Raw genomic sequence first — 25,579 nt, forward strand, 5'->3', positions numbered from 1 at the left:
GTGATGGTTAGAGATAGGGTTAGGGTTGATGTGATGGTTAGAGATAGGGTTAGGGTTGATGTGATGGTCAGAGATAGGGTTAGGGTTGATGGTTAGAGATAGGGTTAGGGTTGATGTGATGGTTAGAGATAGGGTTAGGGTTGATGTGATGGTCAGAGATAGGGTTAGGGTTGATGTGATGGTTAGAGATAGGGTTAGGGTTGATGTGATGGTTAGAGATAGGGTTAGGGTTGATGTGATGGTTAGAGATAGGGTTAGGGTTGATGTGATGGTTAGAGATAGGGTTAGGGTTGATGTGATGGTTAGAGATAGGGTTAGGGTTGATGTGATGGTTAGAGATAGGGTTAGGGTTGATGTGATGGTTAGAGATAGGGCTAGGGTTGATGTGATGGTTAGAGATAGGGCTAGGGTTGATGTGATGGTTAGAGATAGGGTTAGGGTTGATGTGATGGTTAGAGATAGGGTTAGGGTTGATGTGATGGTTAGAGATAGGGTTAGGGTTGATGTGTTGTCCACATGGTCCTGTGGTGGGGTGGTGGGGTAGTCTACTGTTGTTGTCCTCATGGTCCTGTGATGGTGTAGTGTTCAGTCTAGTTGGATAATGTCATTATCTATAAAGGTAAAGGTAAGAAGCCGATTGTTTGTTTGTAGAGAAGCTTCAAGTCTGTTTCATCACAATGCTCTTAACATCTTACCAGAAATAGGCTGACAGATTCTTCTGGAGCTGTGGTATCATCTCTGCCTCATCTTCAAAAGGAGGGAGACCTTAGCCGTGATTATCAGTTTTGGCTCGAGGGCCACATCGGGATTTTGAAATTCAACAGAGGGATGCATTTTTTGGGGGACCAATTGTTTGTTATAATCAATTTGCGGGGGCCTCCCGAGTGGCGCAGCGGTCTAAGGTACTGCATCGCAGTGCTAGAAGCGTCATTACGGACCCGGGTTCGATCATAGCTGGCCGTGACTAAAAGACCCATGAGGCAGCGCACAATTGGCCCAGTGTCGTCCGGGTTAGGAGAGGGATTAGCTGGCCAAGATTTCATTGTCCCATTGCGCTCTAGTGACTCCTGTGGCGGGCCGGGCGCAGTACACGCTGACACGGTCGCCAGGTGTACGGTGTTTCCTCCGACACATTGGTGCAGCTGGTTTCCGGGTTAAGAAACAGTGCGGCTTGGCTGGGTCAATGTTCAACTGCTTGGGCTCTTGTTCCTGTTATTTGAATATTATCTCAAAAGTATTGTGGAGCTCCTGCACCTAAATATAAACAGTACTGGCAACCAAAATGAGTACCGACACCTATTTCAACCCATGTCAAGCACTGGGTATATGTAATAGCAATTGTCTTCCTGGTGAGAATAGGACATCCGACCACAGGACACTGTCACAGCATGCTTGTTTGTTTGAAGCTCTTTTATTATTGGTAAAGACAAACCATTTATTGGGAAAATGGGATATAATTGTGAAAAATGGTATCAAATCAAATTGTATTTGTCACATGTGCCATATACAACAGATGTAGACTTTACTGTGAAATGCTTACTGACGAGAGCCCTTTTCCCAACAACGCTGAATTACAAAGTAAGAATTGAACGGTCAAGAAAATGCAATTGAATTCTGCATCGTTCTATTGTCTGTTTCTAGTATCAATGTTCCACCAAAGTCCATGTCAGGTCAATATAATAATATACATACCCTGGTCTGGCTCTTGATATACCCTGGTCTGGCTCTTGATATACCCTGGTCTGGCTCTTGAGATAACCTGGCCTGTGTGCCAGGCTCTTGAGATAACCTGGCCTGTGTGCCAGGCTCTTGAGATAACCTGGCCTGTGTGCCAGGCTCTTGAGATAACCTGGCCTGTGTGCCAGGCTCTTGAGATAACCTGGCCTGTGTGCCAGGCTCTTGAGATAACCTGGCCTGTGTGCCAGGCTCTTGACAACTTCATATGGAATTGCCTTTAAGCTTGAAAATGACATTGGAGTTGGCAAAAGCACAGATCTGGGACCAGGCTATATTCAGCGCCTTCGGAAAATATTCAGACCCCTCGACTTTTTCCACATGTTGTTACGTTACAGCCTTATTCTAAAATGTATCAAATTAATATGTACATACAGTACCAGTCAAAAGTGTGTACACACCTACTCATTCAAGGGTATTTCTTTATTTCGACGATTTTCTACATTATAGAATAATAGTGAAGACATTGGAAACTATGAAATAACACATATGGAATCATGTAGTAACGAAAAAACTGTTAAACAAATGAAAATATATTTTAGATTTGAGATTCTTCAAAGTAGCCACCCTTCGCCTTGATGACAGTTTTGCACACTCTTGGCATTCTCTCAACCAGCTTCATGAGGTAGTCACCTGGAATGCATTTCAATTAACAGGCGTGCCCTGTTGAAAGTTAATTTGTGGAATTTCTTTCCTTCTTAATGCGTTTGAGACAATCAGTTGTGTTGTGAAAAGGTAGGGGTGGTATACAGAAGATAGCCCTATTTGGTAAAAGACCAAGTCCATATTATGGCAAGAACAGCTCAAATAAGAGAAATGACAGCCCATGATTACTTTAAAACATGAAAGTCAGTCAATACGAAAAATGTCAAGAACTTTGAAAGTTTCTTCAAGTGCAGTCGCAAAAACCATCAAGCGCTATGATGAAACTGGCTCTCATGAGGACCGCCACAGGAAAGGAAGACCCAGAGTTTCCTCTGCTGCAGATAATAGGCTCATTACAGTTACCAGCCTCAGAATGGAAAGGAAGACCCAGAGTTACCTCTGCTGCAGAGGATACGTTCATTGGAGTGTTATTTTAGTTTTGATGTCTTCACTATTATTCTACAATGTAGAACATTGTCAAATGAAAAGAAAAACCCTTGAATGAGTAGGTGTTCTAAATCTTTTGACCGGTAGTGTATATGTCTTGGACAAGGCTATATATATATATGTCTGTATCTTTTCTGTTGACAATTTATCAGTGTATCATATTTTCTTTATTTCTTGATGTGCAAAACTGTTGGCTGAGCAGCAGTGCTTGACTTGGGCAGGTGCTTGACTTGGGCAGGAGCTCTGTTGGCTGAGAAGCAGTGCTTGACTTGGGCAGGAGCTCTGTTGGCTGAGAAGCAGTGCTTGACTTGGGCAGGAGCTCTGTTGACTTGGGCAGGTGCTTGACTTGGGCAGGAGCTCTGTTGACTGAGAAGCAGTGCTTGACTTGGGCAGGAGCTCTGTTGACTTGGGCAGGTGCTTGACTTGGGCAGGAGCTCTGTTGACTGAGAAGCAGTGCTTGACTTGGGCAGGAGCTCTGTTGACTTGGGCAGGTGCTTGACTTGGGCAGGAGCTCTGTTGACTGAGAAGCAGTGCTTGACTTGGGCAGGAGCTCACTGGAGCAGAGTACCAGCACCTCAAATGTTCCTCTTATAGAATATAAAAGTATTGTGGAGCTCCTGCACCTGAATATAAACAGTACCGGCACCTATTTCAGTCCATGTCAAGCACTGCTGAGCAGTGTGGGAGGGGCTAACGCTGTTGGTTTTATATAGAGAAAAATAGCTCTGGTCCAGGTTGTGGTTTGGTAATGTTCTCAACGTCGCCCTGGACCAGAGCTATAGATATTAACACGTCCATTATAGATGTACATAGTGTATTTCTCTGCTTTGGTGTACAACAATATAAGCTGTTTTTCTTACTTTATACGTTTGTACTTCTGTGAAATAAAGATTATTATTTTATCACATGCTTGCTCTTTACTATTCTATAGATTACTACTAGAGGGTTGGGAAACTATGGGAACTTTACTATTCTATATATTACTACTAGAGGGTTGGAAAACTATGGGAACTTTACTATTCTATAGATTACTACTAGAGGGTTGGGAAACTATGGGAACTTTACTATTCTATAGATTACTACTAGAGGGTTGGGAAACTATGGGAACTTTACTATTTTATATATTACTACTAGAGGGTTGGAAAACTATGGGAACTTTACTATTCTATAGATTACTATTAGAGGGTTGGAAAACTATGGGAACTTTACTATTCTATAGATTACTACGAGGGTTGGAAAACTATGGGAACTTTACTATTCTATGTATTACTATTAGAGGGTTGGAAAACTATGGGAACTTTACTATTCTATAGATTACTACGAGGGTTGGAAAACTATGGGAACTTTACTATTCTATGTATTACTATTAGAGGGTTGGAAAACTATGGGAACTTTACTATTCTATGTATTACTATTAGAGGGTTGGACAACTATGGGAACTTTACTATTCGATATATTACCATTAGAGGGTTGGAAAACTATGGGAACTTTACTATTCTATATATTACTATTAGAGGGTTGGAAAATTATGGGAACTTTCTCAAACTTCCCAGGTTTTCCAGAAACCCTGGTTGGAGGAGTCCTTGATGTCCTGCTTATGCCCCCATGTATAACTACATTACCATAGATAACATCAATTAAGGGCTCCCGAGTGGCGCAGTGGTCTAAGACACTGCATCTCAGTGCAAGAGGTGTCACTGCAGTCCCTGGTTTGAATCCAGGCTGTATCACATCCGGCCGTGATTAGCAGTCCCTTAGGGAGGCGCACAATTGGCCCGGGGTAGTCCGGGTTTGGCCCGGCGTCGTCCGGGTTTGGCCCAGGGTAGTCCGGGTTTGGCCCAGCGTCGTCCGGGTTTGGCCCAGGGGGTAGGCCGTCATTGTAAATAAGAATTTATCCTTAACTGACTTACCTAGTTAAATACAAAAAAAGCATATTTATAACCACATTACTATAGATAACATAAATTAAGAACAATTATAACCACATTATCATAGATAACATGAATTAAGCATATTTGGTATAGATTTGAACAATAGACTTGTTTATATTGCTCTAAGTGGTCCTGCCATCCTGTGGTCAGCCTTACCCAACCCTCCTGATCCCCTAAACGACAAAAGAACATTTCTCAACTCAGGAAGTTATGTCACTTCAAATGGGTACAATGTGTTGTCGTTGAGACAAATTAATGATGTTATTTTAGCAGCCCCATAACAAGACGACCCTGCTCTCCTCAACAGAGCTGTGTTGGGGTGATTCCCCTAGGCCCCTGAAACTGACTGTCCTGTCAAAGCCCCATAACCCTTGGGTTAAATGTGGAAGACACATTTCAGTTAAATACATTCAGTTGGACAACTGACTAGGTATCCCCCTTTCCCTTTCTCCCCGACACAGACTGACCTGTCAAAGTCCCATAACCCTCCTCTCCCTAACAGAGTCCCATAACCCTCCTCTCCCTAACAGAGTCCCATAACCCTCCTCTCCCTAACAGAGTCCCATAACCCTCCTCTCCCTAACAGAGTCCCATAACCCTCCTCTCCCTAACAGTCCCATAACCCTCCTCTCCCTGACAGTCCCATAACCCTCCTCTCCCTGACAGAGTCCCATAACCCTCCTCTCCCTGACAGTCCCATAACCCTCCTCTCCCTGACAGAGTCCCATAACCCGCCTCTCCCTGACAGTCCCATAACCCTCCTCTCCCTAACAGAGTCCCATAACCCTCCTCTCCCTAACAGAGTCCCATAACCCTCCTCTCCCTAACAGAGTCCCATAACCCTCCTCTCCCTAACAGAGTCCCATAACCCTCCTCTCCCTAACAGTCCCATAACCCTCCTCTCCCTGACAGTCCCATAACCCTCCTCTCCCTGACAGAGTCCCATAACCCGCCTCTCCCTGACAGTCCCATAACCCTCCTCTCCCTGACAGAGTCCCATAACCCTCCTCTCCCTGACAGTCCCATAACCCTCCTCTCCCTGACAGAGTCCCATAACCCTCCTCTCCCTGACAGAGTCCCATAACCCTCCTCTCCCTGACAGAGTCCCATAACCCTCCTCTCCCTAACAGAATCCCATAACCCTCCTCTCCCTGACAGAACATGACCAATCAATATGAATGTGTCATTACTATATGTTCATCAGAAAAGGCAGGAATTCTGTCTACTAGTGACAGAATGTTGATTTAAAACTTGAATAGGTATTTTTACAAATAGACATTTTAAACATTTAGTCTTCAGTCTGTCTCTTCTGAAATGCCTCTCCATTGACCAGGGTTGGGTAGGAACCACAAACAGATTCTTCTGAGACGGCCTCTACTTAACTGCAGTCACTGACCCTCCTTAAGGCTAAGTGCCCTACTGACAGGAAACAGGAAATGCTGCCCCGGTCGGACAGGAAGGCGCTTGCAACGATTCTGTGTGTGCAACTTTTTGGCAACAGTTTGGGGAAGGCCCTTTCCTGTTTCAGCATGTCAATGCCACCATGCACAAAACGAGGTCCATACAGAAATAGTTTGTCGAGATTGGTGTTGAAGAACTTGACTGACCTGCACATAGCCCTGACCTCAACCCCATCGAACACTTTTGGAATTAATTGGAACGCCGACTGTGTGCCATTTACCCTCCTCTCCCTGAGTCCCATAACCCTCCTCTCCCTAACCGAGTCCCATAACACTTCCCTCTGTGTGAGGTTGTTCCACTCTGCCTCTGGCTGTCTTGGCACCAGTCCCTGTCCTGGACAGAGGACACTGTCCTTCCTGTCCGACCGGGGCAGCATTTCCTGTTTCCTGTCAGTAGGGCCCTTAGCCTTAAGGAGGGTCAGTGACTGCAGTTAAGTAGAGGCCGTCTCAGAAGAATGTGTTTGTGGTTCCTACCCAACCCTGGTCAATGGAGAGGCATTTCAGAAGAGACAGACTGAAGACTAAATGTTTAAAATGTCTATTTGTAAAAATACCTATTTAAATTTTAAATCAACATTCTGTGACTAGTAGACAGAATTCCTACCTTTTCTGATGAAATTTTTTTTTTTTTTTTAATCAGATGCATTCATATTGATTGGTCATGGTCTGTTGTAATGATAACTGATTGGTCATGGTCTGTTGTAATGATAACTGATTGGTCATGGTCTGTTGTAATGATAACTGATTGGTCTGTTGTAATGATAACTGATTGGTCATGGTCTGTTGCAATGATAACTGATTGGTCTGTTGTAATGATAACCGATTGGTCATGGTCTGTTGTAATGATAACTGATTGGTCTGTTGTAATGATAACTGATTGGTCATGGTCTGTTGTAATGATAACTGATTGGTCTGTTGTAATGATAACTGATTGGTCATGGTCTGTTGTAATGATAACTGATTGGTCTGTTGTAATGATAACTGATTGGTCTGTTGTAATGATAACTGATTGGTCATGGTCTGTTGTAATGATAACTGATTGGTCTGTTGTAATGATAACTGATTGGTCTGTTGTAATGATAACTGATTGGTCATGGTCTGTTGTAATAACTGATTGGTCTGTTGTAATGATAACTGATTGGTCTGTTGTAATGATAACTGATTGGTCATGGTCTGTTGTAATAACTGATTGGTCATGGTCTGTTGTAATGATAACTGATTGGTCATGGTCTGTTGTAATGATAACTGATTGGTCATGGTCTGTTGTAATGATAACTGATTGGTCATGGTCTGTTGTAATGATAACTGATTGGTCATGTTGTGATGAGGAGGCAGACTCCTAACTGTTGTATCCTGGGAGCTCCTCCGAGGCTCCGAGCGGCAGACTGATTCCTACCAACATGCATTATTCCAGTGTATCTAGAGCAACGCCCACAAACAGCTTAGAAGTCCACACAGACACATTACTTAGCATACGGAGTGGTCCAGAGCACAGATTTATTTTGAAAAAGAACAACTTTGAATCCATCCAGTCTTTACAACAAAAGGTACCAATATCAAAATAAGATATACACACACACACTATATATACACACAAAAGTATGTGGACACCCATTTAAATTAGTGGATTCGGCTATATCAGCCACACCCATTCATAACTGTATAAAAAAATAAAAAATTGAGCACAGCCATGCAATCTCCTTAGACAAACATTGGCAGTAGAGCACCGTCATTGGATGCCACCTTTCCAACAAGTCAGTTCGTCACATTTCTGCCCGGCTAAAGCTACCCCAGTCAACTGTAAGTGCTGTTATTGTTGAATGGAAACGTCTAGGAGCAACAACGGCTCAGCCGCGAAGTGGTAGGCCACACAAGCTCACAGAACGGGACCGCCGAGTGCTGAAGCGCGTAAGAATCATCTGTCCTTGGTTGCAAAACTCACTACTGAGTTCCAAACTGCCTCTGGAAGCAACGTCATGTTAAGGACTGTTTGTCTGGAGCTTCATGAAATGGGTTTCCATGGCCGAGCAGCCGCACACAAGCCTAAGATCACCATGTGCAATGCCAAGCGTCGTCTGGAGTGGTGTGAAAGTTCGCCGACTTTTGCGCGTTCTCTGGAGTGATGAGTCACGCTTCACCATCTGGCAGTCCAACGGACGAATCTGGGTTTGACGGATGCCAGGAGAACGCTACCTGCCCCAACACCGCTGTAAAGTTTGGTGGAGGAGGAACAATAGTCTGGGGCTGTTTTTCATGGTTCGGTCTAGGCCCCTCAGTTCCAGTGAAGGGAAAAGTTAACATTACAGCATACAATGACATTCTAGACGATTCTGTGCTTGAAACTTTTTGTTAACAGTTTGGGGAAGGCCATTTCCTGTTTCAGTATGACAAATGCCACCGTGCACAAAGCGAGGTCCATACAGAAATGCTTTGCCGAGATCAGTATGGAAGAACTTGACTGGTCTGCACAGAGCCCTGACCTCAACCCCATCGAACACCTTTGGGATGAATTGGAATGCCGACTGCGAGCCAGGCCTAATCGCCCAACATCAGTGCCCGACCTCACTAATGCTCTTGTGGCTGAATGGAAGCAAGTCCCTGCAGCAATGTTCCAACATCTAGTGGAAAGCCTTCCCAGAAGAGTGGAGGCTGTTATAGCAGCAATGTTCCAACATCTAGTGGAAAGCCTTCCCAGAAGAGAGGAGGCTGTTATAGCAGCAATGTTCCAACATCTAGTGGAAAGCCTTCCCAGAAGAGTGGAGGCTGTTATAGCAGCAATGTTCCAACATCTAGTGGAAAGCCTTCCCAGAAGAGTGGAGGCTGTTATAGCAGCAATGTTCCAACATCTAGTGGAAAGCCTTCCCAGAAGAGTGGAGGCTGTTATAGCAGCAAATGGGGGGGACCAACTCCATATTGATGCCCATTATTTTGGAATGAGATGTTGGACGAGCAGGTGTCCACATACTTTTGGTCAGTGTAGTGTACTTAAACATTTAAAATTCTAATTGAATAAATAATCAAACAGATCAAATAGCTGAAATAAATACATGTAAATGATGAAACATAATTCAGTACACACTGTGAATAAAGACCGCAGTAATAATCCTGTTGATGCATAATGAGAAGGGACATGACGTATGATTAAACCTAATAGTGTATAATAAGTTGACTCATCGATGCCCTCTGCAGGCCAGGAGGGGGGGGTCACACTGCAGGACACAGCCACAGTATATTCAGTAGCGCACAATTTAGCGAAACATTTTGCAAAGGAACAAGTTTCGCAACAAAAACAAGCGTTTATTTTTAGGCAAGTTCAGGTTAAATCCCAGGCCTTGTTTTAAATGTGTTTTATTCCATTCAGTACCTAGTGAATATACCCACAGCTGTTCACCCTCATCTCATCAGAACAACAAAACTATGAGAAGACTAATACAACTATTATGATCACAAAGTAGGAACATATTAAAGGAATGTTTAAATAACGTTTCTCCTAATGTCATCTTCTCTCGATTATAAAGATAAAAACATATGTTAAAACATGACATCACAACCTAATGTGTACTACACATATCAGGCAGCAACTGGAGGCTCCACCAATAAGAAATGCATGGACGAATGTACTGCTCTGTTCTCTAGGACCTCCATAATGTACTGCTCTGTTCTCTAGGACCTTCATAATGTACTGCTCTGTTCTCTAGGACCTCCATAATGTACTGCTCTGTTCTCTAGGACCTCCATAATGTACTGCTCTGCTCTCTAGGACCTCCATAATGTACTGCTCTGTTCTCTAGGACCTCCATAATGTACTGCTCTGTTCTCTAGGACCTCCATAATGTACTGCTCTGTTCTCTAGGACCTCCATAATGTACTGCTCTGTTCCCTAGGACCTTCATAATGTACTGCTCTGTTCCCTAGGACCTTCATAATGTACTGCTCTGTTCTCTAGGACCTCCATAATGTACTGCTCTGTTCTCTAGGACCTCCATAATGTACTGCTCTGTTCTCTAGGACCTCCATAATGTACTGCTCTGTTCTCTAGGACCTTCACCTTCATAATGTACTGCTCTGTTCCCTAGGACCTCCATAATGTACTGCTCTGTTCTCTAGGACCTCCATAATGTACTGCTCTGTTCTCTAGGACCTCCATAATGTACTGCTCTGTTCTCTAGGACCTTCATAATGTACTGCTCTGTTCTCTAGGACCTCCATAATGTACTGCTCTGTTCTCTAGGACCTTCATAATGTACTGCTCTGTTCTCTAGGACCTCCATAATGTACTGCTCTGTTCTCTAGGACCTTCATAATGTACTGCTCTGTTCTCTAGGACCTCCATAATGTACTGCTCTGTTCTCTAGGACCTCCATAATGTACTGCTCTGTTCTCTAGGACCTCCATAATGTACTGCTCTGTTCTCTAGGACCTTCATAATGTACTGCTCTGTTCTCTAGGACCTCCATAATGTACTGCTCTGTTCTCTAGGACCTCCATAATGTACTGCTCTGTTCTCTAGGACCTTCATAATGTACTGCTCTGTTCCCTAGGACCTTCATAATGTACTGCTCTGTTCTCTAGGACCTCCATAATGTACTGCTCTGTTCTCTAGGACCTCCATAATGTACTGCTCTGTTCTCTAGGACCTCCATAATGTACTGCTCTGTTCCCTAGGACCTCCATAATGTACTGCTCTGTTCCCTAGGACCTTCAGCTTCATAATGTACTGCTCTGTTCTCTAGGACCTCCATAATGTACTGCTCTGTTCTCTAGGACCTCCATAATGTACTGCTCTGTTCTCTAGGACCTTCATAATGTACTGCTCTGTTCTCTAGGACCTCCATAATGTACTGCTCTGTTCTCTAGGACCTCCATAATGTACTGCTCTGTTCTCTAGGACCTCCATAATGTACTGCTCTGTTCTCTAGGACCTTCATAATGTACTGCTCTGTTCCCTAGGACCTCCATAATGTACTGCTCTGTTCTCTAGGACCTTCATAATGTACTGCTCTGTTCTCTAGGACCTCCATAATGTACTGCTCTGTTCTCTAGGACCTCCATAATGTACTGCTCTGTTCCCTAGGACCTTCATAATGTACTGCTCTGTTCTCTAGGACCTTCAGCTTCATAATGTACTGCTCTGTTCTCTAGGACCTCCATAATGTACTGCTCTGTTCTCTAGGACCTTCATAATGTACTGCTCTGTTCTCTAGGACCTCCATAATGTACTGCTCTGTTCTCTAGGACCTCCATAATGTACTGCTCTGTTCTCTAGGACCTCCATAATGTACTGCTCTGTTCTCTAGGACCTCCATAATGTACTGCTCTGTTCCCTAGGACCTTCATAATGTACTGCTCTGTTCCCTAGGACCTTCAGCTTCATAATGTACTGCTCTGTTCTCTAGGACCTCCATAATGTACTGCTCTGTTCCCTAGGACCTCCATAATGTACTGCTCTGTTCCCTAGGACCTTCAGCTTCATAATGTACTGCTCTGTTCTCTAGGACCTCCATAATGTACTGCTCTCTTTCCTAGGACCTTCCAGTCCATTCCATCCAAGTGGACACTTCAGGAGAAGAGTAAAGAATTGGAATGTAGCCTTTACCTTTGTCGACCCATCAGTAAAATACCCTCGTACAACCACCCGGCTCCTGCAAGCTTACATTCTGCTTAGCTACACTGACAGCACAGCAGTAATCAGTTTGCTAATTACAAGGCTATAAAATACCTCAAGCACTTCCACACACTACTGCACTGACAGTCACACAGGACACAGCCTCCCAGCCTGACAGTGACGGACTAGAGGAGGGAGGAGAGGAGGCAGTTTAGTGGGGAGGAGGAGGAAGTGACCGCTCCCGTGGTGTGAAGAAAATAGATGAGTGAGGCTGAGGCATTGTGGGATTTATGAGTGTCCCAAATTGAACCCTATTCCCTTTATAGTGCACTACTTTAGACCAGAGCCCTATGGAACCCTATTCCCTATATAGTGCACTACTTTAGACCAGAGCCCTATGGAACCCTATTCCCTATATAGTGCACTACTTTAGACCAGAGTCCTATGGAACCCTATTCCCTATATTGTGCACTACTTTAGACCAGAGCCCTATAGAACCCTATTCCCTATATAGTGCACTACTTTAGACCAGAGCCCTATGGAACCCTATTCCCTATATAGTGCACTACTTTAGACCAGAGCCCTATAGAACCCTATTCCCTATATAGTGCACTACTTTAGACCAGAGCCCTATAGAACCCTATATAGTGCACTACTTTAGACCAGAGCCCTATAGAACCCTATATAGTGCACTACTTTAGACCAGAGCCCTATATAGTGCACTACTATAGACCAGATACATATAGACCAGATACATATTTGGGGAATAGGGCTCTGGTCAACAGTAGTGCACTACATAGGGAATAGGGCTCTGGCCTATAGTAGTGCACTATATAGGTGATCAGGGCTCTGGTCTATAGTAGTGCACTATTTAGGGAATAGGGCTCTGGTCTGAAGTAGTGCACTATATAGGGAATAGGGCTCTGGTCTGAAGTAGTGCACTATATAGGGAATAGGGCTCTGGTCTGAAGTAGTGCACTATATAGGGAATAGGGCTCTGGTCTGAAGTAGTGCACTATATAGGGAATAGGGTGCTATTAGGGAGGCGTGGTGTTGGCCCTTCCATCAGATGTCGATGGCGATGCCGTGCTTGGTAGAGATCACGTCTCTAGTTCCTGTCAGGTACATGAGCACAGAGCACAGGTGTGGCAGGGTGGCTGTGATGCTCACATACAGCCAATAGGAGATGGGGGCCGTGTTGCCGAACGGACACACCCACAGGCCGTGGCGGACCCCGTCTCGGATGTGGTGTGAGGCCAGGGAGATAAACAACAGCCAGGGTAGAGAGCACCACGAGTCCTTTAGCCTGCCCAGCCACAGCACCAGCCTCAGAGAGAAGCAGAGGACAGGGATTAGAGAGGAGCAGTGGAGGGGGGGGCGGTGGGGCAGGCTGGTGGCTGCCTGGAGGAGGAAACAGGCAGAAAAGATAGGTTATTGTTTATGTTTCTATTCTACATTCCTTTATTAACATTGTGGGCCAGTTTCCCAGACACAGATTAGGCCTAGTACTGAACGAAAGTTATTTCAATGGAGATCTTCATTGAGCTTATTAGTCCTAATCTTTTGTCTGTGAACCTTTAGTACACTAATCTATAACTGACGCTGAAAACCAAAAAGGCAGAACGTTACATAAATCTCACTTACTTTGAGCGACAGAGAGCCAGCCATATAGAAGTGGTCCAGGTCTATAACAGAGGCCAGTATCCCTGCTAAGATAACTTCATAGAAGTCACTCTTCTTCTTGAGGCCAATGACGATCGCCCAGGACCAGAGGCCTATCAGACCATGGGCGGTGTTGTCCAGCACAGCCCGTAGCCACAGGTGCTGTTGGAGTAGGGTCAGCTGCATGACGTGGTCAGACAGCACACAGAAGGCCCCCAGCGCCGTGCTGGCCAGTAGAGAGGCAGAGGAGAAGGTTTGGAGCAAAGCTTGGGCTTTCTCTGTCTCCACGGCCAGGCTCAGGGGCATGGAGCCGATCGTACCACCAGCAGAGGAGGACGAGTCCAGCTTGGAGTGATACCCACGCATGGTGCTTCTGGAGGGAGGAGGTCCACTTCCATAGGAGGTCAGCAACACCTAGCTGGCAAACTAGAAGACAGAATACTGTAAACAGAAATTACACAGGATGGAACTAGCTCTAGTCCAGGGTAATATCATAGATAAGATAGGATGGAACTAGCTCTAGTCCAGGGTAACGTCATAGATAAGACAGGATAAAACTAGCTCTAGTCCAGGGTAACGTCATAGATAAGACAGGATGGAACTAGCTCTAGTCCAGGGTAACGTCATAGATAAGACAGGATGGAACTAGCTCTAGTCCAGGGTGTTTATGTGACGCTAGCTGATGCTGTGCCTTGAAGAAAGCTCAACATCAGAAACCTGCAAGTAAGTGTCCTGGACCAGAGCTAGAATCGAACCTACACTGATGTAAACTTAAAGCATAAAGTCACGTGGTGTTTTTACCCTCTTTCTCACTTTGATAACTGCTCCTTTAAGAAGTCACTGTGGATCATGATCTCTAAATAAATGTCTATTCTACTGGAACTGAGGATAAATGTAGGCCAGGCTCATAGTAACCTGGGTTCTATTCATCGGTGCACACCGTAGCAAAACGTTTAGAAACAGAAAAAACATTTACATTTCTTATTGGACAAGTTCAGTCCCTCTCTGTTTGTCTTCTTCCATTTGGTGCCTTGTGAATATCACCCTGAATTAGCCTGACTATATACTAGAAGAGGCTATACAATGTGCATAGGTCGTTTCTTCAATTAATCTACCATTTGTACATCCAAAAGAAAAGTCACTGACATCAATAAAAGGGTTCCACGGAGATGCAGACAGGCCTGAATGATGCAGAACCAGAATGATGAGAGAGCTATGTCTCCTTGTGTGACAAGATGTTTGATTGAAGAATACAGATAACTGGCCGTGGGAATTTCTTCTTGCTTTTGTGATGTTTTGTAGTAAACACACACACACACACACATCTGTTAGATGTACAAAATGCAAGCATAGGCAGAATCCAACTCATGCATCTGGTGTAGCTAGCTAACTAGCCGTGAAAAGAGTTGCTTGTCTGTTTAGGTGGGCAGAAGACTGGGGACTAAGAGACATACATTGCTTGCTGTTTGGTGGTTTTGGGCTGGGTTTCTGTACAGCACCTTGTAACATCGGCTGATGTAAAAATGGCTTTATAAGACACATTTGATTGATTGATCTGTGACTAAGAAATAACTACATAGCCTACGTTAGGTAAAAAAAATACTTCATTATGTTCAATGTCAAAAAGTTGATATCGCGACGTTAACTAGCTAACTAACTATTGGATCACCTTAGACTGTGCAACATCACGTGACAAACAAAATGCGTTATTTTTGCATTGAATCATCTTAAAATACAAAAGTAGATTCATTTAGCTAGCTAGGTAATGTGTTAGCTATGTAATGCTAGCTAATGACAGCTAGTTAGCTAAGGAATCCCGTACCTATCTGCGAAACGTTATAGACTACAGACAGGTGTTTCATTACCAAGATTTAGCAATGTGATAAGGCCAAAGTTATTGAAATGAAATAACGCCGTTACAATATGTGTCACCTACCCCATTGTAGCTAAATTCGTTCATCAACTGTAAGCTAGCGACGGTCTGTCCACACAGTTTCTACAGAGGCGCAGCATCACGGGTTTTCCGGGAACGCAAGAGAAACGGATCAAACGGACCAGGCCTGGGTTTGGGGTTTCAGAAGTCAATGAGAGAATTGAAAACTTCTTCAGTAGTTGTTCATTTTCTCTAAATCTAAAAGCACAAACTAGATTCGAGTCAATGTATGAAGTAGTTGAACATGTTATTATCCACAACCTCGTGAATGTGACAAAATGTTACGTTTTCATTTATGTCAAAAGCAACTTTATATCTACGCACTGCCGTTTATTTGACGGACTGCACATGCGCAGTTCGGCACGATACGACCCGATGACGTGTATTTACGCATGAGTTACCGAGGCGACGTCGCCATGACACGTGATCGGGGATTTCTATAGAAGAAGCCGTCTTAGCCTATCTTTATACAGTACTGTCTTTGGTCTGTCTGTGTCTGTCTGTGTATGGTAGGGGAATAAACACACTCCAGTTCCGCCCCGCTTAGAGGGCGTGTACACAAAGACATAATTGGTGGAAAGAGCTGTCAGTAATTTTATTCCGGAAGAATGAATGTCCAATCATGGACGAGATTGGTCTAACCATGATAATTCGTTTATCCTTTGTTTGGCATACTGTAAACATATTCTTAAAGGAACATTTCTAATCAAATTAAATCACATTTTATAGTTCAAATACACATATTTAGCAGATGTTATTGCGGGTGTGGCAAAATGCTTCTGTTCCTAGCTCCAACAGTGCAGTAATATCTAACAATACAGAACAATACACACAAATCTAAAAAGTAAAATAATGGAATAATGGAAATATTAGAACGAGCAATGTAAGAGTCCGGATTATATATACACTGAACAGAAATATAAATGCAGAATATAAAATGCTGGTTACATGTTTAATTTTTCCTTCTTAATTAATAACATTGCAAAAATCTGAAACTTTTTGTCCAAAAATGATGCAGAAAAGCTCATCTGTGTCTATTAGACTACTGCAAAGCTCTACTTTCCAGGCAAGCGGATAAAGCACTAAATAAACTTCAGTTAGTGCTAAAACGGCTGCTAGAATCTTGACTAGAAACTAGAACCAAAAAATTTGATTAAAAATCTCCTCCAGTGTTAGCCTCTCTCCTCTGGCTTCCTGTTAAGGCCAGTGGCGATTTTAGCATGTAAAAAACAAGTGGGGTGCATGCCAGCAGCCACAACACAACACTAAACAATACATTAATTGCGCTATTGCACTAATTGCACTCCCGAATCTATCCTACCACGCCACAGAATCTGCTCCTTTTATTCTCTGTCCCCAACACACTAGACGACCAGTTTTGATAGCCTTTAGCCGTACCCTCATCCTACTCCTCCTCTGTTCCTCGGGTGATGTGGAGGTTATCCCAGGCCCTGAGTGTCCCCAGGCGCTCTCATTTATTTACTTTTGTTACTGTAAAAGCCTTGGTTTCATGCATGTTAACATCAGAAGCCCCCTCCCTACGTTTGTTTTACTCACTGCTTTAGCACACTCTGCCAACCCTGATGTCCTTGCCGTGTCTGAATCCTGGCTTAGGAAGGCCACCAACAATTCTGAAATTTCCATCCCCAACCACAACCTTTTCCGTTAAGATAGAACTGCCAAATGGGGAGGAGTTGCAATCTACTGCAGAGACAGCCTGCAAAGTTCAATCATGCTATCCAGGTCTATTCCCAAACAGTTCGAGCTTTAATTTTAAAAATGAATCTCTCCAGAAATATGTCTCTCACTGTTGCCGCCTGTTATTGACCCCCCCCCCTCCCCCAGCTGTGCCCTGGACATCATATGTGAATTGATTTCTCCCCATCTAGCTTCAGAGTTTGTTCTGTTAGGTGACCTAAACTGGGATATGCTAAACACCCTGGCAGTCCTACAATCTAGACTATGCCCTCAATCTCACACAAATTATCAAGGAACACACCAGGTACAACCCTAAATATATAAACATGGGCACCCTCATAGATATTATCCTGACCAACTTGCCCTCCAAATACACCTCTGCTGTTTTCAATCAGGATCTCAGCGATCACTGCATCATTGCATGCATCCGCTATGGGTCCACGGTCAAACGACCACCCCTCATCTCTTTCAAACGCTCCCTAAAACACTTCTGCGAGCAGGCCTTTCTAATCGACCTGGCCCGGGTTTCCTGGAAGGATATTGACCTCATCCCGTCAGTTGAGGATGCCTGGTCATTCTTTAAAAGTAACTTCCTCACCATCTTAGACAAGCATGCTCCGTTCAAAAAATGCAGAACTAAGATCAGATATAGCCCTTGGTTCACTCCTGACCTGACTGCCCTCGACCAGCACAAAAACATCCTGTGGCGAACTGCACTAGCACCGAATAGTCCCCGCGATATGCAACTGTTCAGGAAAAACAGGAACCAATACACGCAGTCAGTCAGGAAAGCAAAGGCCAGCTTTTTCAATCAGAAATTTGCATCCTGTAGCTCTAACTCCAAAACGTTTTGGGACACTGTAAAGTCCATGGAGAATAAGAGTACCTCCTCCCAGCTGCCCACTGCTCTGAAGCTTGCTAACACTATCACCACCGATAAATCCACGATAATCGAGAATTTCAAAAAGCATTTCTCTACGGCTGGCCAAGCTTTCCACCTGGCTACCCCAACCCTGGCCAAAAGCTCCGCACCCCCCGCAGTTACTTGTCCAAGCCTCCCCAGTTTCTCCTTCACCCAAATCCAGACAGCAGATGTTCTGACAGTGCTGCAAAACCTGGACCGTACAAATTAGCTGGGCTAGACAATCTGGACCCTCTCTTTCTAAAATGATCCGCTGCCATTGTTGCAACCCCTTTTTACCAGTCTGTTCAACCTCTCTTTCGTATCGTCAGAGATCCCTAAAGATTGGAAAGCTGCCGCGGTCATCCCCCTCTTCAAAGGGGGTGACACTCTAGACCACAGGTGTCAAACTCATTCCACGGGGGGCCGAGTGTCTGCGGGTTTTCGCTCCTCCCTTATACTTGATTGATGAACTAACATCACTAATTAGTTAGGAACTCCCCACACCTGGTTGTCTAGGGCTTTATTGAAAGGAAAAAACAAAAACCTGCAGACACTAGGCCCTCCGTGGAATGAGTTTGACACCCCTGCTCTAGACCCAAACTGTTACAGACCTATATCCATCCTGCCCTGCCCTTCTAAAGTCTTCGAAAGCCAAGTTAATAAACAGATCACCGACCATTTCAAATCCCATCGTACCTTCTCTGCTGTACAATCCGGTTTGCGAGCTGGTCACAGGTGCACCTCAGCCACGCTCAAGGTACTAAACGATATCATAACCGCCATCGATAAAAGACAGTACTGTACAGCCGTCTTCATCGACCTGGCCAAGGCTTTCGACTCTGTCAATCACCGTATTCTTATCGGCAGACTCAACAGCCTTGGTTTCTCAAATGACTGCCTCGCCTGGTTCACTAACTACTTCTCAGATAGAGTTCAGTGTGTCAAATCGGAGGGCCTGTTGTCCGGACCTCTGGCAGTCTCTATGGGTGTACTACAGGGTTCAATTCTCGGGCCGACAATTTTCTTTGTATATATCAACAATGTCGCTCTTGCTGCGGGTGATTCCCTGAATCACAACTATGCAGACGACACCATTCTGTATACATTTGGCCCTTCTTTGGACACTGTGTTGGCAAACCTCCAAACGAGCTTCAATGCCATACAACACTCCTTCCGTGGCTCTTAACTTCTTATGGCTGAAGGGGCAGTATTGAGTAGCTTGGATGAAAGGTGCCCATTGTAAACGGCCAGCTCCTCAGTCTCAGTTGCTAATATATGCATATTATTATTAGTATTGGATAGAAAACACTCTAAAGTTTTCTAAAACTGTTTGAAGTAAGTCTGTGAGATTAACAGAACTCATATGGCAGGCAAAAACCTGAGAAGTTACACTTCCTGTTTGTATTTTTTCTGGGGGTGCCATATTTTCAACCAAGCTCTTATTCAAAATAAGGAGACATATGGATGAGTTTTCACTTCCTACGGCTTCCACTAGATGTCAGTAGTCAACAGAACTAAGTCTGATGACTCTAATGTGAAGGGGGGTAGAAGGATACAGGATTTAGTATGAGGTCCCATGAGGTGACCATGCATTCAACACGCGCGTTCACGTGAGAGGCAGCTCCGTTCCATCTCTCAATTGAAGTCGATTTAATTCTCCGGTTGGAACGTTATTCAAGATGTATGTTAACAACATTCTAAAGATTGATTCAGTACATCGTTTGACATGTTTCTACTGACTGTTACGGAATGTTTGGACATTTCGTCACGTTATAGTGGTCGCACTTCGAGACTTTGTTTAGGGTTTTGGTAAACAATTCGAAAGTAGTTAATTTGACATAAATAACGGACATGAACGAACAAATCAAGCATTTATTGTGGACCTGGGATTCCTAGGACTGCATTCTGATGAATTCCTCAAAGATAAGGAAACATTTATCATGTATTTTCTGGTTTCTGTTGAGTCCAACATGGCGGCTAATTTGGCTAATCGCCTGAGCTCCGTCTCAGATTGTTGCATGGTTTATATTTCCGTAAAGTTGTTTTGAAATCTGACACAGCGGTTGCATTAAGGAGAGGTATATCTATAATTCCATGTGTAAATATGTATTATCATCTATATTTATGATGAGTATTTCTGTTGAAACCATGTGGCTATGCAAAGTCACTTGATGTTTTTGCAACTAGTGAATCTAGTCGCCTCAATGTAAACTCAGATTTTTTGATATAAATATGAATTTAATCAAACAAAACATGCATGTATTGTGTAACATGAAGTCCTACGAGTGTCATCTGATGAAAATAATCAAAGGTTAGTGATTCATTTTATCTCTATTCTGGTTTTTGTGAAGCTATCTTTAGCTGGAAAAAATGGCTTAAATTAACCCCATAGACACTGTGTATTCGGTAGGCCAAGCTTTGAAAAACTACAAACCTCAGATTTCCCACTTCCTGGTAGGATTTTTCTCAGGTTTACGGCTGCCATTTGAGTTCTGTTATACTCACAGACATCATTCAAACAGTTTTAGAAACTTCAGAGTGTTTTTTTATCCAATACTACTAATAATATGCATATATTAGCATCTGGGACAGAGTAGCAGGCAGTTTACTCTGGGCATGCATTTCATGCAAAAGTGAAAATGCAGCCCCCTATCCCAAACACTCCACAGAGCTGGGCTTTACAAGAGTGGCCAGAAAAAAAGACATTGCTTAATTAAGGATCCGCCACTTTTTAAAAAGGTTTTGCCTAAAATGACATACCCAAATCTAACTTCCTGTAGCTCAGGACCTGAAGCAAGGACATGCATATTCTTGGTACCATTTGAAAGGCAACACTATGAAGTTTGTGGAAATGTGAAAGGAATGTAGAAGAATATAACACAATAGATCTGGTAAAAGATATATATTTTTTTTTGTACCATCTTTGAAATGCAAGAGAAAGGCCATAATGTATTATTCCTGCCCAGCTGCAATTTAGATTTTTGCCACTAGATGGTGGCAGTGTATGTGCACAGATTTAGACTGTTCCAATAAACCATTGCATTTCTGTTCCAAACGTTGTGTCAAGACCGCCCAAATGTGCCTAATTGGTTTATTAATACATTTTAAGTAGGTTTGAGATGTAATATTCACCAGACATTTGGAACTTCTGTAGCTCTCGAGCAACATACCTCAAGCTCTGTTTTAATGAAAAAAAAGGTGTACAACATTGCACAGGTCTTTTTTCCCCCGATTCTGATGAGAGTTTCGTAATCACATGGCAGCCTGGTGCACCATCAATGTAACTATTTAGGGACCGTCAATAAAGTACATGATCAGAATATAACATTTCAATAGCTCTTCAACCACATGACCTCATTTCAACTGTCCATTATTCCTTATAATTCTATTTGTATTTTATTTATTATGGATCCCCATTAGCTCCTGCCAAGGCAGCAGCTACTCTTCCTGGGGTCCAGCAAAATTAAGGTAGTTATATATTTTGGAAAATGTTAAAATACAATTCATAACAGATTTCACAACGTAAGTGTTTGCCCTCAGGCCTCTACTCTACTACCACATATATATTACACAAAATCCATGTGTAGATGTGTGTATGTTATTATGTGTTTGTATGCACGTGTCTATGTTTGTGTTGCTTCACAGTCCCCGTTGTTCCATAAGGTGTATTTGTATCTGTTTTTTAAATCAAATTTTACTGCATGCATGAGTTACTTGATGTGGAATAGAGTTCCATGTAGTCATGGCTCTATGTAGTACTGTGGAATAGAGTTCCATGTAGTCATGGCTCTATGTAGTACTGTGGAATAGAGTTCCATGTAGTCATGGCTCTATGTAGTACCGTGCGCCTCCCATAGTCTGTTCTGGACTGTGAAGAGACCTCTTGTGGCATGTCTTGTGGAGTACGCATGGGTGTCCGAGCTGTGTGCCAGTAGATCAGACCAACACCTCGGTGCATTCAACATGTCAATACCTCTCATAAAAACAAGTAGCGATGCAGTCAATCTCTCCTCCCCCAAAAAAACACCTTTATTTAACGAGGTAGGCCAGTTGAGAACAAGTTCTCATTTACAACTGCGACCTAGCCAAGATAAAGCAAAGCAGTGCGACACAAACAACAACACAGAGTTACACATGGGATAAACAAGTGTAACGGATGTGAAATGGCTAGCTAGTTAGCGGGTGCGCGCTAGTAGCATTTCAATCAGTTACGTCACTTGCTCTGAGACTTAAGTAGTGTTGCCCCTTGCTTTGCAAGGGCCGCGGCTTTTGTGGAGCGATGGGTAACGACCGTGCTTCGTGGGTGACTGTTGTCGATGTGTGCAGAGGGTCCCTGGTTCGCGCCCGTGTCGGGGCGAGGGGACGCCGTAAAGTTTATACTGTTACACAAGCATACAGTCAATAACACAATAGAAAAGTCTATGTACAGTGTGTGGAAAATAAATAGGCCATATTAGCAAGGAATTACAATTTAGCAAATTAACACTGGAGTGATAGACGTGCAAGTAGAAATACTGGTGTGCAAAAAAAGCAAAAAAGTAAATAAAACCAGTATGGGGATGAGGTAGGTAGTTGGGTAGGATATTTACAGATGGGCTATGTACAGTTACAGCGATCGGTAAGCTGCTCTGACAGTTGGTGGTTAAAGTTAGTGAGGGAGATATAAGTCTCCAACTTCAGCGATTTTTGCAATTCGTTCCAGTCATTGGCAGCAGAGAACTGGAAGGAAAGGCAGCCAAAGGAGGAGTTGGCTTTGGGGATAACCAGTGAAATATACCTGCTGGAGCGCAGGTGGGTGTTAAAGATGCGGAATGGACAAAACGGGGGATGGCTGGGAGTACTTCTATAACACTAGAGGGCAGTGCAGGGTGTAGTTACCTTCTATAACACTAGAGGGCAGTGCAGGGTGTAGTTACCTTCTATAACACTAGAGGGCAGTGCAGGGTGCAGTTACCTTCTATAACACTAGAGGGCAGTGCAGGGTGTAGTTACCTTCTATAACACTAGAGGACAGTGCAGGGTGTAGTTACCTTCTATAACACTAGAGGGCAGTGCAGGGTGTAGTTACCTTCTATAACACTAGAGGACAGTGCAGGGTGCAGTTACCTTCTATAACACTAGAGGGCAGTGCAGGGTGTAGTTACCTTCTAAAACACTAGAGGGCAGTGCAGGGTGTAGGTACCTTCTATAACACTAGAGGACAGTGCAGGGTGTAGTTACCTTCTATAACACTAGAGGGCAGTGCAGGGTGTAGTTACCTTCTATAACACTAGAGGGCAGTGCAGGGTGTAGGTACCTTCTATAACACTAGAGGGCAGTGCAGGGTGTAGTTACCTTCTATAACACTAGAGGGCAGTGCAGGGTGTAGTTACCTTCTATAACACTAGAGGGCAGTGCAGGGTGTAGTTACCTTCTATAACACTAGAGGGCAGTGCAGGGTGTAGTTACCTTCTATAACACTAGAGGGCAGTGCAGGGTGTAGTTACCTTCTATAACACTAGAGGACAGTGCAGGGTGTAGTTACCTTCTATAACACTAGAGGACAGTGCAGGGTGTAGTTACCTTCTATAACACTAGAGGGCAGTGCAGGGTGTAGTTACCTTCTATAACACTAGAGGGCAGTGCAGGGTGTAGTTACCTTCTATAACACTAGAGGGCAGTGCAGGGTGTAGTTACCTTTTATAACACTAGAGGGCAGTGCAGGGTGTAGTTACCTTCTATAACACTAGAGGGCAGTGCAGGGTGTAGTTACCTTCTATAACACTAGAGGGCAGTGCAGGGTGTAGTTACCTTCTATAACACTAGAGGGCAGTGCAGGGTGTAGTTAACTTCTATAACACTAGAGGGCAGTGCAGGGTGTAGTTACCTTCTATAACACTAGAGGACAGTGCAGGGTGTAGTTACCTTCTATAACACTAGAGGACAGTGCAGGGTGTAGTTACCTTCTATAACACTAGAGGGCAGTGCAGGGTGTAGTTACCTTCTATAACACTAGAGGGCAGTGCAGGGTGTAGTTACCTTCTATAACACTAGAGGACAGTGCAGGGTGTATTTACCTTCTATAACACTAGAGGGCAGTGCAGGGTGTAGTTACCTTCTATAACACTAGAGGGCAGTGCAGGGTGTAGTTACCTTCTATAACACGAGAGGGCAGTGCAGGCTGTAGTTACCTTCTATAACACGAGAGGGCAGTGCAGGGTGTAGTTACCTTCTATAACACTAGAGGACAGTGCAGGGTGTAGTTACCTTCTATAACACTAGAGGACAGTGCAGGGTGTAGTTACCTTCTATAACACTAGAGGGCAGTGCAGGGTGTAGTTACCTTCTGTAACACTAGAGGGCAGTGCAGGGTGTAGTTACCTTCTATAACACTAGAGGACAGTGCAGGGTGTAGTTACCTTCTATAACACTAGAGGACAGTGCAGGGTGTAGTTACCTTCTATATCACTAGAGGGCAGTGCAGGGTGTAGTTACCTTCTATAACACTAGAGGGCAGTGCAGGGTGTAGGTACCTTCTATAACACTAGAGGGCAGTGCAGGGTGTAGTTACCTTCTATAACACTAGAGGACAGTGCAGGGTGTAGTTACCTTCTATAACACTAGAGGACAGTGCAGGGTGTAGTTACCTTCTATAACACTAGAGGGCAGTGCAGGGTGTAGTTACCTTCTATAACACTAGAGGGCAGTGCAGGGTGTAGTTACCTTCTATAACACTAGAGGGCAGTGCAGGGTGTAGTTACCTTCTATAACACTAGAGGGCAGTGCAGGGTGTAGTTACCTTCTATAGCACTAGAGGGCAGTGCAGGGTGTAGTTACCTTCTATAACACTAGAGGGCAGTGCAGGGTGTAGTTACCTTCTATAACACTAGAGGGCAGTGCAGGGTGTAGTTACCTTCTATAACACTAGAGGGCAGTGCAGGGTGTAGTTACCTTCTATAACACTAGAGGACAGTGCAGGGTGTAGTTACCTTCTATAACACTAGAGGACAGTGCAGGATGTAGTTACCTTCTATAACACTAGAGGGCAGTGCAGGGTGTAGTTACCTTCTATAACACTAGAGGGCAGTGCAGGGTGTAGTTACCTTCTATAACACTAGAGGACAGTGCAGGGTGTAGTTACCTTCTATAACACTAGAGGACAGTGCAGGGTGTCGTTACCTTATATAACACTAGAGGACAGTGCAGGGTGTAGTTACCTTCTATAACACTAGAGGGCAGTGCAGGGTGTAGTTACCTTCTATAACACTAGAGGGCAGTGCAGGGTGTAGTTACCTTCTATAACACTACAGGGCAGTGCAGGGTGTAGGTACCTTCTATAACACCAGAGGGCAGTGCAGGGTGTAGTTACCTTCTATAACACTAGAGGGCAGTGCAGGGTGTAGTTACCTTCTATAACACTAGAGGACAGTGCAGGGTGTAGTTACCTTCTATAACACTAGAGGGCAGTGCAGGGTGTAGTTACCTTCTATAACACTAGAGGGCAGTGCAGGGTGTAGTTACCTTCTATAACACTAGAGGACAGTGCAGGGTGTAGTTACCTTATATAACACTAGAGGGCAG

At 43.9% G+C, this 25,579-nt stretch overlaps 1 protein-coding gene and 1 long non-coding RNA gene across 27 annotated transcripts; one reads left to right on the plus strand and one right to left on the minus strand.

Annotated features, from left to right (window-relative positions):
- The first annotated feature begins 243 nt into the window (after positions 1–243).
- On the plus strand, positions 244–3,728 carry LOC129869535 (uncharacterized). Its single transcript, XR_008761966.1, has 2 exons — positions 244–3,202; positions 3,241–3,728. It is a non-coding gene; the product is annotated as an uncharacterized LOC129869535 (long non-coding RNA).
- A 3,956-nt stretch (positions 3,729–7,684) lies between these two features.
- Positions 7,685–15,757, minus strand: tmem267 (transmembrane protein 267). Of its 26 annotated transcripts, none has more exons than XR_008761990.1 (5): positions 15,421–15,757; positions 13,467–13,910; positions 11,326–13,223; positions 10,917–11,139; positions 7,685–10,296 (listed from the first exon to the last, which is right to left on the minus strand). XR_008761990.1 is itself a non-coding variant. In XM_055944035.1 (3 exons), the coding sequence occupies exons 2-3, from the start codon at positions 13,848–13,850 to the stop codon at positions 12,888–12,890; spliced, it is 720 nt and encodes a 239-aa protein (XP_055800010.1). In that variant the 5' UTR covers positions 13,851–13,910; positions 15,421–15,757; the 3' UTR covers positions 11,146–12,887. The 26 variants fall into 26 exon arrangements, 1 of the variants encoding a protein (XP_055800010.1); XR_008761989.1 differs by having other exon boundaries at positions 7,685–10,668; XR_008761987.1 differs by having other exon boundaries at positions 7,685–10,792.
- Between the last annotated feature and the right edge of the window lie 9,822 nt (positions 15,758–25,579).

The sequence above is a fragment of the Salvelinus fontinalis genome, chromosome 2 (genome assembly GCF_029448725.1).
Source record: "Salvelinus fontinalis isolate EN_2023a chromosome 2, ASM2944872v1, whole genome shotgun sequence".
Classification (NCBI taxonomy): domain Eukaryota; kingdom Metazoa; phylum Chordata; class Actinopteri; order Salmoniformes; family Salmonidae; genus Salvelinus; species Salvelinus fontinalis.